At 39.8% G+C, this 19777-nt stretch overlaps 1 protein-coding gene across 2 annotated transcripts in view; it reads left to right on the top strand.

Annotated features, from left to right (window-relative positions):
* The window catches only part of TGFBR3 (transforming growth factor beta receptor 3), a 210846-nt gene that overhangs the window by 116511 nt on the left and 74558 nt on the right, over positions 1 to 19777 (top strand). For both annotated transcript variants that reach the window (XM_055402313.2, XM_055402312.2), the window contains exon 4: positions 18675 to 18812. In XM_055402313.2, the coding sequence (XP_055258288.1) occupies positions 18675 to 18812 (138 nt within the window). The remainder of the gene's footprint in view (positions 1 to 18674; positions 18813 to 19777) is intronic.

Raw genomic sequence — 19777 nt, 5'->3', positions numbered from 1 at the left:
GAAATCCAGCTCCACCCACCAGAACACCGACACATGCTTCCCTAACCAGGGAACCCGGACAAGTCACTCGACCAATCCCACACACAGCGAAGAAACTACATAATAAAGAGAACTCCACAAACTGCAAGAAGAGGGAAAGGCCACCCCAAGCAAAGCAATATAAGCAAGATGAAGAGGCAGAGAAATACCCAGCAAGTAAAGGAACAAGATAATTGCCCACCAACACAAACAAAAGAAGAAGATATAGGGAATTTACCTGATAAAGAATTTCAAATTTTGATGGTGAAAATGATTCAAAATCTTGAAAGCAAAATGGAGTTACAGATAAATAACCTGGAGAAAAGGATTGAGAAGATGGAAGAAAGATTTAATAAGGACTTAGAAGAAATAAAAGAGTCAGTATACAATGAATAATGCAATAGATGAGATCAGAAACACTCTGGAGGGAACAAACAATAGAATAACAGAGGCAGAAGACAGGATTAGCGAACTAGAAGATAGAATTGTAGAAATAAATGAAACAGAGAGGAAAAAAGAAAAACGAATTAAAAGAAATGAGGACAATATTAGAGCCCTCTGGGACAATGTTAAACGCTCCAACATTCGAATCATAGGAGTCCCAGAAGAAGAAGACAAAAAGAAAGACCATGAGAGAATACTTGAAGAGATAATAGTTGAAAACTTCCCTAAAATGGGGAAAGAAATAATCACCCAAGTCCAAGAAACCCAGAGAGTCCCCAACAGGATAAACCCAAGGCGAAATACTCCAAGACACATATTAATCAAATTAACAAAGATCAAACACAAAGAACAAATCTTAAAAGCAGCAAGGGAAAAGCAGCAAATAACACATAAAGGGATTCCCATAAGGATAACAGCTGATCTTTCAACAGAAACTCTTCAGGCCAGAAGGGAGTGGCAAGACATACTTAAAGTGATGAAAGAAAATACCCTACAGCCCAGATTACTATACCCAGCAAGGATCTCATTGAAATATGAAGGAGAAATCAAAAGCTTTACAGACAAGCAAAAGCTGAGGGAATTCAGCATCACCAAACCAGCTCTCCAACAAATGCTAAAGGATCTTCTATAGACAGGAAACACAGAAAGAGTGTATAAACTTGAACCCAAAGCAATAAAGAAAATGGTTATGGGATCATACTTATCAATAATTACCTTAAACGTAAATGGGTTGAAATTTTCAAAAAGGCTAGGAAACAATTCTCATAGCCATCAATAGTTCAGTGTTGAGTTCATGAATAGTTTTTAAAGTTTGGGACAAACTGTAGTATTTGCTATTTGAAGTACTATTTGTAATTGGCATATTACGATGTAACATTGGTCTTCATTTCCAACTTAAAACGCCTAAAAATGCCTAACAGATTTGTGAATTTTAGTTGATATGTATTTTATTATGTTACTGAACCTGCAGAAATATTGAAATATTTCAGAGAACTTATTCACTGTACATTTAATTTATTTTATTTATAAAAGTTATGAACTGTAGAAAGTTTTACTTGTTGGGTCTAATGCTTGTTGCATTTGAAGTGCTAGTTACAAGAAAATCAAATACCTTCAATGTATAAATGCTATTAAGTTTTTAAAGGACTCTGGAGTATAAGTAAGTTTGTTTAAAGAAATTTAGTCTATTCAACCTGAATCAGCTCTGTCAAACATTAATTAAAAGCTTCATTTAAAATAAATAAATAATGGTGGTGGGAGGGAGGGTTGGGAAGCTGGCTGGAGGTGGAGGTGGAGGTGGTGAAGTTTATTAATCTAATTAAAAATGAAGTTGCATTTCCATTTTCCAAAACCACCCATTCACCAGCGTACTGTGTCACTAGACATTATGTATGATTTTACTTTGCAACAGAAACCATTACATTTAAAAATTCATTACAGCAAGGTTAGTTAGACACATGATGGATGCAGCTTTAATCCTGCCATATATTATTACAGTTAAAATGTAAATGATGAAAAATATTTTGTGCTTATCAGCATTTATGTGGAAATGTGTTTTACAATGATATATGGTGTTATATTTCTATTATTGTGATGAAAAAGAAAGCAATACAAAAAGACGAAGTGTTTATTAAAACATGAAAAAAAAAAAGAAATAAATGGTTTTGCAGCACTGAAGAGATTATAGAAAGTAAATAAGCTAGATCAGACCTGTTTTATGTAGTAATTTTATAGTTTATTTTAATTATTTCAGTTGTAAAATATTGTTATACTGTTCATTAGTTCTGATTGTTCATATTAAACTATTGTAATGCAAATAAATAAATAATTAGAAAAAAAAATAACTTAATACAAGGCAGCAGGTGCTAGATACTGTAAGAAGGGTTAACTGGACAGAGGTCGGGAGCACCCACAAGGAAGAGCTGCCTTCTTCCTTCTTGGGGCACCGATGACATGAAGCCTTCTTCAAGAATGTGGTATTTTTTCTGTGAGGTGAACAAAATTGATCCCAGGTGAAAATACAAAGCTGTAGTTAGATTCAGTGTGTTAATACATACCTCTGCCTCTTTCTAAGGGCTTCAGTGGAGGCTGAGTGGTAAAGAATCCTTCTGCCCATGCAGCAGACACACATTTGATTCCTGGGTTGGGAAGATGCCCTGGAGAGGGAATGGCAACCCACTGTAGTATTCTTTGCCTGGGAAATCCCATATACAGAGGAGCCTGGTGGTCTACAGTCCGTCAGTCAGTCAGTTCAGTCACTCAGTCGTGTCCGACTCTTTGTGACCCCATGAATTGCAGCACGCCAGGCTTCCCTGTCCATCACCAACTCCCGGAGTTCACTCAAACTCATGTCCATCGAGTCGGTGATGCCATCCAGCCATTTCCTCCTCTGTCGTCCCCTTATTCTCCTGTCCCCAATCCCTCCCAGCATCAGGGTCTTTTCCAGTGAGTCAACTCTTGGCATGAGGTGGCCAAAGTATTGGAGTTTCAGCTTCAGCATCAGTCCTTCCAATGACCACCCAGGACTGATCTCCTTTAGAATGGACTGGTTGGATCTCCTTGCAGTCCAAGGGACTCTCAAGAGTCTTCTCCAACACCACAGTCCATAGGGGTCTCAAAAGAGTTGGACATGAGTTAGTGACTAAACAACAACCTCTTTCTGAACAGAAGTGACAGGTCTAATCTGATGAGTTTGCATATAGTTTGTCCTTGAGAATTTCCAAACCATAGTAGATCAGTGTGTCTAATTTGTGAACAGTGCTGGTAGGCTTGAGTTGCAGGGTAATGATGGAGAGCGCTTTAAAAGAAGGAAAATGTTGAGAAGGTCCGGGAGATCCATCTTTATATGGAATAAGTTCCTATGATGCTTCAGGTGATGACTGTGCAAAGTTCCCGAGATATATTGAGGGCCTGTCTATAACTAATATGTAATTTTAAACTATGGGACAAGTGTGTTTCTAGTGCTTACAGGTAATAATTTATTTATTCCTCATAAAAAGTAGTCACTATTCTGTTTTTTAGATGAAGAAATAGCAGCACAGAGAGGTCAAGCAGTTTTTCTGGTCACACAGCTAAGGAATTAGTGGAGTTGGAATTGAAAACAAGGAGTAGGCTGCAAGTGTCCATGCTCTCAATCATTGTGTGATTCTGATTAGCCATATTTCACTTAATGGGTTTCAATTTAAGTCATAAAGCATTCATCAAAACAGTCTGTTAGATGCTAAGGCATTCTTAAGTTTAGCTTGAGGCTAATGTCAGACCCCCTCCTTCCCATGAAATGTTTGGTCATTTACTGTTTTAAAAGGGGCTGTATTCACATTGTACATCATGTGCTATGTCTCAGAGCTGACTGGGAACCTTTCATGGTAAGTGAATAATTAACACAAAAAAGAAACAAAAATCATAGAGTTTAGCTACTTGTTAAACTCTGGTTTGAAAAGTTTGTTTGCTTAAGGATGTGGAATCTGATGGTGACTTTGATTTTAGTAGGTTTCCTTGTTTTAAAAACAAAGTTATTTTAGAATTTTATCCCCCTAAAATTGGTCTGAAAATTTTAAGTTTTCATCATCTTTCTTCCAGAGAATAATAAAATTTCCCTCACATGTTGGAGTTTACAAAGAATTATGTTTGTCATAATATAAATTATTTAACCTTCTCAACTCTCCTATGTGACTACTCTGATTTCTTTTGAGGTAAGAGGAGATTTAATTTAATATATCTCAGGAAGAATAATGGCTTGTTCAAAGCTAGTTCTAATTTTAGAACCTGGACTTATAAGCAAGAGACAACAAGCTCCCACAGACTTAAATATGCGAAGACATAGATAGATGGGACCTGAACCTACCAGGATAGTATTCTGAGCTCTTTATGAGACACTAATGAACTGTCATCACTTCCCTATTAGATTTACTTTATCCTAGTATCATTTTCTTTTGAAATAATTACTGTTGAGAAGTATTCTCAATTATTTTACTGTTCAGTTCAGTCACTCAGTCGTGTCCGACTCTTTGCGACCCCATAAATCGCAGCACGCCAGGCCTCCCTGTCCATCACCAACTCCCGGAGTTCACTCAAATTCATGTCCATCGAGTCGGTGAGGCCATCCAGCCATCTCCTCCTCTGTCATCCCCTTCTCCTCCTGCCCCCAATCCCTCCCAGCATCAGAGTCTTTTCCAGTGAGTCAACTCTTCACATGACATGGCCAAAGTATTAAAGTTTCAGCTTTAGCATCAGTCCTTCCAGTGAACGCCCAGGACTGATCTCCTTTAGAATGGACTGGTTGGATCTCCTTGCAGTCCAAGGGACTCTCAAGAGTCTTCTCCAACACCACAGTTCAAAAGCATCAATTCTTCGGCACTCAGCTTTCTTCACAATCCAACTCTCACATCCATACATGACCACTGGAAAAACCATAGCCTTGACTAGACGGACCTTTGTTGGCAAAGTAATGTCTCTGCTTTTTAATATGCTGTCTAGGTTGGTCATAACTTTCCTTCCAAGGAGTAAAGTGTCTTTTAATTTCATGGCTGCAGTCAGCATCTGCAGTGATTTTGGAGCCCAAAAAAATAAAGTCTGACACTGTTTCGACTGTTTCCCCATCTATTTGCCATGAAGTGATGGGACCAGATGCCATGATCTTAGTTTTCTGAATGTTGAGCCTCAAGCCAACTTTTTCACTCTCCTCTTTCACTTTCATCAACAGGCTTTTGAGTTCCTCTTCACTTTCTGCCATAAGGGTGGTGTCATCTGCATATCTGAGGTTATTGATATTTTTCCCGGCAATCTTGATTCCAGTTTGTGCTGCTTCCAGCCCAGCGTTCCTCATGATGTACTCTGCATATAAGTTAAATAAGCAGGGTGACAATATACAGCCTTGACGTACTCCTTTTCCTATTTGGAACCAGTCTGTTGTTCCATGTCTAGTCCTAACTGTTGCTTCCTGACCTGCATACAGGTTTCTCAGGAGGCAGGTCAGGGGATCTGGTATTCCCATCTCTTTGAGAATTTTCCGCAGTTTATTGTGATCCACACAGTCAAAGGCTTTGGCATAGTCAATGAAGCAGAAATAGATGTTTTTCTGGAACTCTCTTGCTTTTTCCATGATCCAGCGGATGTTGGCAATTTTATCTTTGCTTCCTCTGCCTTTTCTGAAACCAGCTTGAACATCTGGAAATTCATGGTTCACGTATTACTGAAGCCTGGCTTGGAGAATTTTGAGCATAACTTTACTAGTATGTGAGATGAGTGCAATTGTGCGGTAGTTTGAGCATTCTTTGGCATTGCATTTCTTTGGGATTGGAATGAAAACTGACCTTTTCTATATAGACTTTAAAAAAATATCTAGCAGACTTCTTTGGAGAGTAAATGGAATAAGTGAGTGAAGTGATTCTGAAAGTCTAAAGTATTCAGTAATGAAGTTATGGAAGCCCTAGATTCTAGGATCAGAAGGGGGTCTTAATGGTCATTCAGTCCAGTTTATCCTTGTGTGTGAGTTTTGTTTCTAAAATATCTCTGACAAGCACTCACCCAGCCAATACAAGTTGTTCAGAAAATTGGGAAGGAGTGGAAGAAACAAGAAAATGTATCACATTGACAGATTTTGCCTGTTTCTTTCAGACACCTTTAGGTCTGATCTGTCCTGCTTGGGAATCCTTCCCAGCCAAGCTGCTGTCTCCTCCCCCAACCCTTGACATCTTCTCTCCCCACACACCCTGGACATATTGCAGTCTTGGTTGGTTTTATATTGAATATTATCATCACCTCCTGGAGTTGGTGATGGACAGGGAAGCCTGGCATGCTGCAGGCCATGGGGTTGCAAAGAGTCAGACAGACACGACTAAGCAACTGAACTGGACTGATTGATCATCACCTCTTCATGTAGCTTTCTCTGGATTGTGGTGACCACCTTGGGGAAAGATAGGCTGCATCTTTACCATTTTTGTGTTCAGGAATGGGTATGGTGCCTGGCACATCATAGGTACTTAATGCTGTTTGAGTAAATGAAAAACATGCACAGGAAGCACAGGTGCCATCTGAAGCCAGCTTTATGTGTTCCTGAGCTTTGACTGCCTTAGATCTGGAGTCATGAGGGTTGGTGCGAGCATTCAGCCTACTAGGATACACTGAGTTCCTTGTACTATCATGTAAAGCTCTTTCTAGAAGAGATTTGAAACTCAAGAATTGGTCAGGTTTAAAAAGCAGAGACATTACTTTGCCAACAAAGGTCCATCTAGTCAAGGCTATGGTTTTTCCCGTGGTCATGTATGGATGTGAGAGTTGGACTGTGAAGAAAGCTGATTGCCGAAGAATTGATGCTTTTGAACTGTGGTGTTGGAGAAGACTCTTGAGAGTCCCTTGGACTGCAAGGAGATCCAACCAGTCCATTTTAAAGGAGATCAATCCTGGGTGTTCACTGGAAGGACTGATGCTAAAGCTGAAACTGCAATACTTTGGCCACCTCATGCGACGAGTTGACTCATTGGAAAAGACTCTGATGCTAGGAAAGGTTGGGGGCGGGAGGAGAAGGGAACGACAGAGAATGAGATGGCTGGATGGCATCACCGACTCGATGGACATGAGTTTGAGTGTACTCCGGGAGTTGGTGATGGACAGGGAGGCCTGGCGTGCTGTGATTCATGGGGTCGCAGAGAGTCGGACACGACTGAGCGACTGAACTGAACTGAACTGATCCTGCATGAAAGCTCAAATCACATTTTTTTTTTTATTGTGTGGTGAAAAGGAGCCACATAATATTTACCATTTTAACCATTTTAAAGTACCCAGTTGAGTGAAATTTGTACATTCATGATGTAGTGCAAATATCGCCACTGTTTTGTTCAGAACACTTTTGTCACTCCAAAAAGCAGCTCTGTGCCAGTTAGCAGTCAGTCCCAGCCCTGGCAATGACTTCCTGTCTCTGTGGATTCAAACATTTCAAATAAATGAACATTTCATTTAACATTTCAAATAAATGGAATCATACAACATATGGCCTTTTGTGCTGAGTTTTTTCACTTTGCATGTTTTCAAGGTTCATCTGTGTTGTATGTCAGAACTTTATTGTTTTTATTGGTGAATAAGATTCCATTGTGTGGATATACCACATTTTGTTTATTTCATATCCTGTTTTTATGGATAGATTTGTCACTGAGTCAGATTTCTTATTTCTGGCCAAATATCATGAATGGTAGAGAATCTTAATTATTTCTTCAAGATCCTGGCTATTTTGGAATATTTAAATTTATAATCTAAGCCTGAATATTTTGTAATGCAAGCACTCCATCCCTTTCCCATTTTGGCTCTATTTACTGCTTAGTGGCAGTGTTTTCAAAGGATGAGTCAAAGACAGAATGGTAGACTATAGTAGTTTTGCTGAAAATGAGAAGTAGAAGACTAGTGGCTGTTGACTTAATAGGTGCATTTGGATCTCACTGAATTTTGAACCAGAGCTTAAGCTGTCTGATTCTGATATATTTTTAGAACCTTTCAGACTTTGGTCAGGATTCGAAACTTTCTTCATAGTTGTATTATGGAAGAGTCGCTTTTACCTTCTTTATTTGCATGGGAAACTAAGTCTTTGTAATACTCTCAGTGCTCTAGCTGGCCTTCTATGTTTTAAAAATATTCAGTAAAATTCAGAGATTATAAGCTTTTTAAAAAGTCATTTTATGTATAAAAATGAGACTATGCATAAATAGTTAAGACAGTATTTCCAGATATTAAGGTAAAACCTCATATTTCCTAATGTCAAATATGGGAGACAGTTTTAATTATTCACTTGGAAAAGAATGTCCTTTTCTCTGTTGTTCTGTAACTCACTGATTCCCAGTGAGTAGCTTATCAGGGTTTCAATTTGTTGACTATATGTATGATATTGACAGAATTATTGAATTTTCATTATTGGGAAATGAATGACTGTGTGTAAGTTCTGATTTGAAAATCAAATGGTTTGTGTTAGAATTTGCACTTGTTTCATTTTGAGGTAAAATCTATTCCTCGTCCCTGCTGTGACACTCAATCCTTATTTACCTGTAAATAAAATGTCAAGAGGATCATTCTTGATCTAAATAAGGAATGTTGTTCAGGTTTCTTACAACTTAGTCTTCTGCTGCTTTCTTTTATTTTTTATTTTTCTTTTTCCTTCTGGTTTTTAATAAGTGCTGAAATGATTTCTAAGAGTATGACATAACTATAATGGATTTGTTACCAGCTCCAGCTCTTTACTTTAGCTTGTCCCTTTCCAGTTAGAGCAAATGTAATAAACTACTTTTAATGGTGCCTGAAGAAAATAGGAAATTCATTCCCTTTAATATTGGCTGTAGGAAGATGTGATCCCATCTTAGACACTTATCAACTACACCATGCCAAATTCTGTATGCATATTTTGGCAACCTTCCCTCTGCTTTCTGTGATCATAGATCTTACCCTGAAAACTCACTGCAAGGCTTAGGGAAAACTTAACTCTGAGAAGGGAAACAGTACTGAACTCTAGTGTGAACACTTTAAACAGCATTTGCTCTATTGTGCATTAGCCTGTTCTGACATAGTTCATTGCCTGAATTAAAAGCATTTAAAATTCTGTGACTCTAAGAGACAGTAGAACATATGATCAAAAAATAATGCTTTTTCAGGAAAAATACTCCCAAGACACAGATAACATGTTCTCTCACCTTTGATGTCTGAGTTATTTGTTCTCCCTTTCTCAAGGATGGGTCATGTAATGTTGAAGCTGCTGCTGCTGCTAAGTCGCTTCAGTCGTGTCCGACTCTGTGCGACCCCATAGACAGCAGCCCACCAGGCTCTCCTATCCCTAGGATTCTCTAGTCATGAACACTGGAGTGGGTTGCCATTTCCTTCTCCAATGCATGAAGTGAAAAGTGAAAGTGAAGTCTCTCAGTTGTGTCCGACTCTTAGCGACCCCATGGACCACAGCCCACCAGGTTCCTCCGTCCATGGGATTTTCCAGGCAAGAGTACTGGAGTGGCATGTTGAAGCTAAAGTTCCTCTAAAACATTTCCATTTAAAATTATAACCTGGTTGGATGAGACCAGAATACCCTTATGGGGCTGGTACTGTGACTTTCAGGAGTTGTTTTGTTAGAGCGTTCAAAGGAAACCAGACTTTACAAAATTCCCAAGATTTTCCTACTGTGACCAGAATTTAGTTTCCTTAGAGAACGCTTTGGTCTAATCCATATATCAACTGGGAGGCCCTGGAGCTCAAGGAACGATTGGCTCACACCTCTGTCTGCTAATTCTGGTTGTAGAAACCCAAAGGAGGGTATATTTCTGCAGATTTCCAGAGCCTTAGCATTCTTGTGGCCCTCTCCACTTCCTGGGTATATAATGCTACACATGGCATGTCTGAGGTACACTTGATTCACTTGGATTTAAAAGGCAACCAACACCATCTTGACTTTCATAATGCATTCATTCATGAGAATGGTGAGCATTATTAAAGCTTTTGTAGAGGAGATAAAAGGAGATAGTGTTCATAAAAATACTTGTTGACCCATCCCTGTGGATTTCACTGACCTCTCAGCTTGTACTGGCCTTCTGTTGTCTTGCTCACAACTTAATCCTCTTCCTTTCTTCTCTGCCTCTCAGCTTGTGCTGACCTTCTGAAGTCTTGCTCACAACTTAATCCTCTTCCTTCCTTCTCTTATCTTTCTCTCTTTTCCAGAAGCAAAATAATTCCTGCCTCTTACTTCGTTAGAGCAATTCCCCGTCACCCCCTCTGCCCTATGGCCAACACCCAAGATTAAGAATGAGGTGGGAATCAAAAGACATAGATTGGCTGGGTGAATGAAAAACATGTTCATGTATGCACTTCCACTTACCACATTACCTAACCCTCCAAATTGTATATAATTATTTTATATTCTTAGGTTAATCATGTTTCCATTATGTCTTGCAACTATAATTACCTTCTATTTTTGTCTGGCTATTGATTATGAAGACTGATAAACACCTTTTACTATTGTGGAAAAAAAGAATGAGATGGGAAGGTAGGGAGAAGGAAAGACATTCCTTTCTGTTCTTCTGAATAGACTATAAATATTTTTAAGAATAAAACAAGTTCATTCTATTCTTAACACTGCCACTTTCTAGCTATATGTCTTTGGCTGAAATTATCTAGCCAAGATTATCTCTAAGCACCAGTTTCTTCATCTTTAAAATGGGAATAACTCTATAATTATGCAAAGTAACTCTTAATAAGAGTAGCAAATCTTCACCCAGTAGATGAACTGATGAATCTGCTTTTTGTCTTTAAGAGATGATACTAATGCCTCTCACTACTACTCCTATTAACACGGTAACCAAGTGTAGTGATTTTGAACATCTGTATCAGTAATTACTCCTCTCTAGATTTCTCTTTTGTGTTAGAAAGGAAACACTGTATGCCCATTCAGAATTCCTTACCAGCTTCAGGTTAATGTACTAGTCCAGGGGAATCCAAATGCCATCCTTTAACATTTAGAGCATCAAATTAAATTTAATCACTACCTGCACACTGAGTGGTACATTTGCTCACTTTTAGAGGGTGTGTAAGCAGCAATCTTTATTGAGATTCATAACTGCAGTTTGCAGATGGAAATGATTGATCCAGTACTCACATCATGTCGACATTGGGTTCTTGCTATGCCTATCTTTTAAGTTGGCTTCTACTGGTCACCCCATGATTCTCTCTATTGTACAGGTCTGTTTATCATAGTAATGACAAGCAAGCTATCCTGACATCCTGTTATTATAGACATATACATGTCAAGGGAGTGGCTTACTAAACAGGTAGCAAAAATAATTTTGAACCCATTGTAAAAAGCAGACATTGAGAGGAAATAAATGAACACAGTACATATTACAGGAAGCTTTGCTTGTATATTAGTGTTAGAGACAATAATAAAGTGTTTTGAATCGATCTGTTTATTAAGTATGACAAAGCATATGAAAAAAGCAAACGTTTTTTCATATTAATCACTTTGCCAGTATTAAGTTCCTTCAGTTTTTCTAGAAGTTTAATTTCTAACTGTTCTAATATACTTCACTTGCCTGAATGAGACTCACTTAAAATTCTATGCCTCTGAAAGACAGTAGAACTTTTGGTCAAATTTTTGTCTTTGTTATCTATCCCTGAGAAGGAAAACATGCTCCAGGGTTTTCTTCATGTTTCATGTATTTGTATTCGCATAACTGTGAAAAATAATAAGTCAAATCATTCTGTTTTCTTGGCAGGCATTCACTGTTTGCCTAGTGTGGTTCCCCTCTATGGCATAGGTGGTCCTCTGCCCTGTCCTGTACACACAACAGAGGCAGATAAATAGGGTGTTTATCTCACAAAACCTAGGCATGGCCTCGAAATTCTGTCCAGCACACATTCCAGGCAACCCCTACCATTTGTTTTGGGAGCATGAGTTGGTATCTGTTTGCTTTTCTTGACTGTGTTTTAAAGTTCAAACAGAACTTGATAGTGAAATTAATGTTCTCCTTATTGATGCATCACCCCTCCCCCCCATCACTTTCTGGCCAGGAAAATGCAACCATTTGACTCTGTCACCATCACTTGAGTCACATTTCATGACTAGCTGTCATTGGTGCTTCCTTTTACTCATCTTTCAGAAAGCATGTTGCGTGCTTACTAGATACCTAGCCCTGCGCTAGCCCCAATGATGCAGAAATGAGTGTGACTTACTTTCTGCCCTTGAAGAGTGCCCTGAGGGTTTCACAGTGAAAGGCGGGGGAGTCAGTGCTTTGCAGAGTAGAAACTGGAGCGTGGTCTGTGGGCATGGCCCTGGACCCGGCTCTGTCTGTGGGGCAGGGAGGATTTCAGTGCAGGCTGCATTTTGAGCTGGGTGCACTTGTTGGTCCAGGGGCTGGCTGGAGGGTGCTACAGGTGAGAATCCTGAAAGACTGTGGTGTGTTAGTGACAGCGACAGTTCCATTTTCAAATGGCAGAGTGCTCAAGGACAATGGGAAAGTGACTGTCTGTGTTCCCAGACTTGCTGTCAGCCCCATCCATACCTCAGGACACACCGACACCTGGAGTCTCCCCTTTCTCAGCCTCTTTTTCCTATAGTGACTAAGCAGTGGGCTACTCTGGGAGGCAGGGCCGGGGTCCCTGGAATCCCCTTGCAACTCTCCCAGCCAAGACTCCTTTAGAGGGTCATGACCTGTAGCTTCTGAAATATTCCTCTGTTTATATGAGCTCTTGTCTCTCAACCCCCAATGCAAATTTAGTTCCGAGTATTTTTCCAGGGCATTCAAAATATAGACAGAGAGGCAGACTTATTTCTGCATTGTATTTCGGACTTTCATTTGAGGGCCTTTCTTCCCTATTTTGTGGTTTTATTAGATTATTTTCACAGTCTCCTGGGGAATCCTGAACCCTGTCCTTGTTGAGGGGAGGACTTAGTTTCAGAATTGACTGGCTGTGTCCCTCTCATCATGTTAAGTGTCTCAAGACAAAACCATTGGGAAGGAGCATGATGTCATTTGTCATAGAGGTGAAGTCAAAAGAACTCAAAACCTTAATGCCAGTGAGGCTAAGGTGAATGGTCAATTGATTTCTTAGGGTAGGGTGGAGACAGTAGGGGTCAAAATTCCTTTAATTTAACATGTAACTGATTGATGTTCGAGGAATTCAGAGAAATGTAAAAATAAAATCATAAGGACATTTTTTATAGTTCCGGATCCACTCCTCCAAGAATATTTTAAGGGAATCTTTTTATACCAATTCCCAGATGGCAAAAGACAAGCAATGGTAAATAAAATGTCAGCTGTAGGGGTTCCTCAGATTGAAATACCCTTTAAAACACGGCAGAGCAACTAACTACTGTTCCCCACTCCCAGCAACTGCTTGCATATTTCAAGTGCATCTGGGTCAGACTTGAGTTCCTGAAGGTCCCATTGCCCAAATGCAAGGGAAATTCAAGTTCAGCTGTGGTTACCCTGGTGTCCTGAAGTAGGTTCATGTCTCACAGTCCGGCTGTGTAAATTATGAGTGCTATGGGAATCAGTTTTAGGATGTTTTCGGTTACTGCCAATGCCGTTGCTAAGTGGTTGTCTGCTTGCTTCTGAAGAGGACATAAATATGGCTATACACACACCAGGGTGGGAGTTTATGGGTCTTGTTTATAGACACAGTGCTGGAGTGCTTCTCTTATCTGTCTTCGTGTAAACTGATTGTTGGATCATCCATTTCAGACCAGTATTTGGTCTGATTTTAGAGAACAGAAGTCCCTCTGGTAGTGTTTTGGATGACTTCACTGGCTCCATAGGGGCTGTTACAAGAATCAGAAATGTTGAAATGGAACTTCACTGACACGTTAGCAAAATTAGACAACTGTTAGAATTTTGTTATCAGTTTTTTCACTTGCTTTGCTTTTGTTTGTTTTAACAAACCCCAAGAGGAGGGGATATAACTAATAAGAAATTTTTGAAATCACTGTGGTAGAAATAATCTTGCATCTCTGCCATGAATCCTGGAAAATTCAAAACAGTTTTCATGTGGCATCTTTCCATCAGGAGAGTGGTGTTCTTTTCTGTAAGAAAGTACATAATTAATTTAGATAAAGTGATGTACAGGGTTTGCTGCAATGTATAGTTTTTGTTTATCACAGGTAATCTGTGGAGAACTGTGTCTTCACCCAAACAAGGTCCAAAAAAAACCCCTTCCTGTTGTTTTCTGGTGATAATGTGGCAAGGACACGCTTCCTAAATGGGAGACAGGAAGGTTTTCTTCCCACTTGGAGGCTTTATGCTTCTGAGAGTTGGCCTTGACTTTGGTCAAAACTGTGTTCAGATTCCCCAGAAGAGTACTCAAAGAAGATTTACTCTGAATTTCTTTGTAAAATAGAACTACATTAATTACATATAATAGTTTGTTGAAGTGCACAGATAGCCTCATAAGACCTAATATCAACAGATGTCATGGAGCAGATTAGACAAAATGGTTTTCCTGTATTTTCAGTAGTGTATGAGGAACAGCGTCTACACTGGAGATGAGACAGATCAGATTTACTGTTATTTTCTCATGACATTCAGAAGACTGAATATTCAGCACTGTTTGAGACAAACGTGATTAGCGCTGGAACTCTTGGACAGGGCTTTTTGAACTGCTGTGTGATCAAGTATGGTTTCAAGAAGTCACTGAAATTCCAGAAGCTACATGTGAAAATTTTTTAGTTCTGCATGTGTACTAAGTCACTTCAGTCGTGTCTGACTCTGTATGACCCTCTGGGCTATAGCCCTCCAAGCTCCTTTGTCCATGTCCAGGCAAGAGTACTGGAATGGGTTGCTATGACCTTCTCCAGGGGATCTTCCTGACCCAGGGATTGAATCCATGTCTCTTATGTCTCCTGCATTGGCAGGTGAGTTCTTTACCGCTAGCACCACCTGGGAAGCCTCTTTTAGTTCTGAGTTGTCATCTATTAAAAAGTAGAGGTGTAATTTCTAGTTTATTTAGAAGGAATAATTTCATTTCTGTTTCTGTGATTAGAATTTTCCTGCTCTTCTATGGTTTATTCTTTAACATGGGTTAATGCTTACTTAACCTGGAGTTCATGGGTCATGCAGTGGATGTATTTCCCTGACGTGGTCAGAAGTTTTATGTGTCTGTGGGGTGTTTTGGTGTGTGTGGGTGGTGGAGGGTGTGTGTGGGGCGGGGGGGGATTCATAACTTGCATTAAGCTCTCAAGTGCTTTATAACTCCCAGAGGTTAAGAAAGAAGCCACTAATACAGAGATTTGTCACTGTTCCCTCATTTGAGATGCAGCCCCTTTAAGTTTACCTCCATTTGCTTTCACCACAACATGGCCTCTGGGCTCACACATGCACACACACACACTTGTGAAACCTGTGGACTAAGAGATGACCCTTATTTTTGTGTGTAAATTTAATGTAGGGTTGAGAGTCAACTCTCTAAACTTTTGCTTGGATGTCCAAGTTGGAAATTATTGGATATGCTATTTGTATCACTTCTCCATGGGCTCTTTCTTTGCTGCAGCCTGTCTCACCTCTGATCTTCTGACTAATCCCTGGACAGTTTACCCAGGGGGAAAAAAGCTTTAGCACAACGCTCTTATCTTTGTAACTACAGTCTATCCTGATCTACACTTGATTCTAAAAAGGATTTTCTTTTTCTCATTCTTTTTCTTCTCCTTTTTTCCCCTTCTTTTTTTCAGCCTGAGAGAAATTAGGCACCTTAGCCAGGAATTCTTTAAGAGCTATTCTTGGTATGTTCTCCCCACATTTCTGGGAGCTTTTTTACCTTCATTCTTTGTTGGTTGTTTTTGGTTGTCCTCTATCTTCCCTTCAGCATGATTTATTCAAGTGGAGGAAGGTTGCTGAGGGGTTAGGTGAGCAGGTGCTTGGGCGGGGGGGACTCTCTGTTGCTGCCAACTGATCTTTTTATTTAAAAAGTATTGAGTATTTTTCTTTTAATTTCCCAATTGTAGTGTCAATTCTTCTTTGCCAAATGGTTTTTGGGGCTTTGCCTGGGCCCCATGTGCCAGAGTCGGGGATTCATCTTGGCCAGACACTGCCACATATTGAAGAGGGAGCCGATTCCAGGAAAGCTCAGAGAGCCATGGCTCCTAGAAATCTCTCCTTGATGGTGTGAGCCAGGCCTCGACACTTTGGACCATCTGGAAAATTTTGGACTTGAGCACCAGTATCTGTCTCATACATATTTTTCTTTTCATTTCCTAAGTTTTTTTTTTTTTCTCCCTAAATTCTTGTTCATTGGAGATATATATTTATTACTGTTTTATCTGTATGCTCCAAGAAGAATCGTCTGCCTGAGGACTGCAACTATTCTTTGTGCTCAATAAACAGTTTTGTATTGAATAAATCTGGAAACTTTCACACATTAGTAGTGACAGAGTGTTTCTTTGCAATTGTCAGGTACCCTTAGAGAGGTAATGATTTCATCCCTCCTTGCCCCACTTTCCACAGTGTGGGCTTTCTGTAGTGGGTGTCTCTCTAGTTAGGGTAGCAATATGAATCTTTGCCCCCGCTGTTTCTGCCGCCTCTCCTGTTTATAGGGGTGATCAATCTGACTGTTTCTAGACGTGGACACATCTCCAAAATGCTTCGAAGTTGATTCTGTACGATCGGAAAACATGTTATTTTGCTGTAGCTGTACCTGACATCACTGTTCATTAGTACTCTGCTTTTAATACTATGCTTATGCCAATACTAAACTGACCCTAGTGGTGTTGCTGAAATAACTCATGATGGAGTCTTGCTCCTGTGTTTTTTCACTTTTCTGTAAATTAGTTAGCTAAATACCTTTGAGTCTATTCAGATTAAAAAGAAACTTTTTAGGTAACATAAGTTGATGAATTTATTGTGATAAGTCAGTCATTAAAAATTATCTACTCTATATTAAGCACAGTATTAAATGTAAGACATATCTTTGCCTACTGGGTATTGCAGTCTGTTTTGAAAATCAAGACGTGTATTCTCAGTAGTAAATGAACCAGATGGTATTATATACCATAATGCAAATATTCATAGAATAAGATGCTTTTTTGGCCTTGAAAAGTGGAGAATTAAACATCCAATTGGCATTTATCCAGTGCCTACTCTGTGCTAAGGCATGGAGATTGATAGTTTAGTGTCTTATTATCAGTGACCTAAGGATACACTATAATAAGTGACACTGGTGTCCTAGGCAGTTCTGCAATGAAAGGCAGAGATACACTGAGATCAGAGTGGTCCAGCAGCCACTGGGAAGACATCGAGTAAAGTAATCCAGCTTTGAGAGCTCTATGCCTAATGATGGTACAGATTCAGATCATAGATCTAGCCCATTTAATCCTCATAAGGATTATGGCTGAGATGTAAAATTATTTCCAGTGTGTCTCTCAGTCTGTGTCTTTCAAGTTAAAGTCCATTTTTGTTTTTTGTCTAATCACTTTAGGGTGATTTTTGGTGAGTTCAACTTGTTTGCGTGTGTGTGCTCACTCCAGTATTCTTGCCTGGAGAATCCCATGGCAGAGGAGCCTGGTAGGCTACAGTCCATGGGGTTACAAAGAGACACAACTAAAGTGACTTAACACGCTTGCAAGCATTCATGCTAAGTCGTTTTAGCCGTGTCTGACTCTTTGAGATCCTATGGACTGTAGCCCACCAGGCTTCTCTGTCCATGAGATTCTCCAGGCAAGAATACTGGAGTTAGTTGCCTTGCTCTTCTCTAGGGGATCTTCCTGACCCAGGGATTGAACCTGCATCTCTTATGTCTCCTGCATTGGCAGGCGGGTTCTTTACTACTAGCACCACCTCAGTTTGTTTGAATACAAGTAATTCTTGGGTCTTGCTTCGCCCCTCTGGACAGAAAGCCAGTGGAGACATACTTATATGAAAGTGTCTGTTCAGTGTTTATCCATCCTTTTGCTTTTCCGTGTTCGTGTTGACTGACCTTGGCTGATGTGCTCTGGGAGGGTGGTGTTGAACCCTCCATGTCCCGATCACAGGTACTTTTGGGTGATGCTAATGATGACAGTGTAACCCTACAGTAGTCCTTGATCTATCAAAACTGGCCACAGTTTTCCTATCAGACTCATGGTTTTCTTCTCTGGGATTGGAACTGTATACAGTCAATTTTTATTCTGTGTGTTCTCTGTGCCTCATTTCTTTGGAAAACCCCTTCGAGCTAATAGCTGGGATGATGAAAGCACTGGCAGCTCCCTTTGGCAGCCCCTCTCCCTTAGCTTTCGGCGCTTTTCTTTGGCAGAACTCACTTGACTTTATAGAGATTGGAGCTTACCTGGAAGAGAACAGTCATTTCTTTGACGATTCAGAGGAATGACCTGCCCCCAGGTGATTCTATTCTCCACTTTTAAATTTAGTCATTTGATTTGAAGGATAAGGCAGCCCCGAGGGAAGGTAACTTTTATTTTGCCTTTGCCAACTCTGGAAAAAAAAAAAAAGTGTTGTTTACTTGTGTTCTGCTTTTACTGGGAGCTAATTCATGTTTTGGTTGAGATTAGTATGGATTGAACCACATGATATAGCTGTTTTTTGTAGTTAAAAAAGGTCAAATATTGGCAGAATCATCTAGTTCAAACTAATATATCTTATCTATAGACTCTGAACTGGCTTATAGCTTATTTCTGTTAATGTAATGGTGAGCTGTGACGCAGTATGCCATGTGCTGTGCTCAGTGGTTTGAATGGAAAGCTAGTGCTGAGACGTCTCTCTGTTTCTTTCCAGGTCACTCTGCACCTGAATCCTATCTCCTCAGTACACATTCACCACAAGCCTGTCGTGTTCCTGCTCAATTCCCCACAGCCCCTGGTCTGGCATCTGAAGACAGAGAGACTGGCAGCTGGGGTCTCCAGGCTTTTCTTGGTAAGTGCTTAAAACCCTCCCAATGTGATCCTTGAGCACAAGGATATATAATAACCCTAAGTTTTTCAAGGCTTTTAAACAGGCTTATTTCATTGAAATGTTAATAACAGCAGAGTCCACAGTGTATTAAAGTTGGATTTTGCTCTTAGTGGAATTTGGGTGGCATTGATAAGCATTCACAGAAAACAAATACCACTCCCATGTCCTCTTCTATGCGTGAAGTCTGGTCTTGCTTGCATGTTTGAGCAGCATCTGTAGTCATACTCTGTGTGGCCTGAGCTTTGGTCTCAGTCTCCCCCTCCTTCCTCCCCATAGTACCAGGAGATTGTAAATATTGTGAGTAGCCATTAGATGTGTGGTCTCTGACCCCAAAGTAAATACATACAGACCCATTTTATTCATATATAACACGGGCCTAACTATAGGAGATTGGCAGTGCTTTTGAGTATGAAGGGGGCCAGTTAGTATAAGTGCTTGTAGGATCTGTTTGTTGAGAAAGTGACACAATGAGCTCCAAAATGAAAACATTTGTATTTTATAAAAAAGCTGGAACCCAGCTCTTGTGGAAGGATCCAAATATTACCTACTATTTGTAAATCATGTCCATTTGAGTTTGCCAGAAACATCCAAGCTCGCTAGTTGTGGAGAAATTGACGGGTTGTTTGGATGGAATTTTTGGGGTATGATATCATGTCTGATGATGAGCAACACTGCACAGTGATAACTCACATTGTCTATTGCTGGGGATGCATGCTAATGTCCTCAACTGCAGAGCCTCGGACTCCCAAACCTCTCTTGCCTACAAGCAATCAAAACAAGAAGAGTCTACAGTTAATGGTGTTCATCTTGCACAATGAATACATTTTGCCTAATTAATTATTCTTAATTCAAATCTGTAGTTTCTTATCACTTGTATTGGAAGTGTACTTTTAAAAACTCAGAGGTACCCACTGAATAAAATAAGA

This window comes from Moschus berezovskii, chromosome 4 (assembly GCF_049115385.1).
Source record: "Moschus berezovskii isolate FMDL1 chromosome 4, NW_MosBer_1.0, whole genome shotgun sequence".
NCBI lineage: Eukaryota > Metazoa > Chordata > Mammalia > Artiodactyla > Moschidae > Moschus > Moschus berezovskii.
This window is presented reverse-complemented; position numbering and strand designations above follow the sequence as displayed.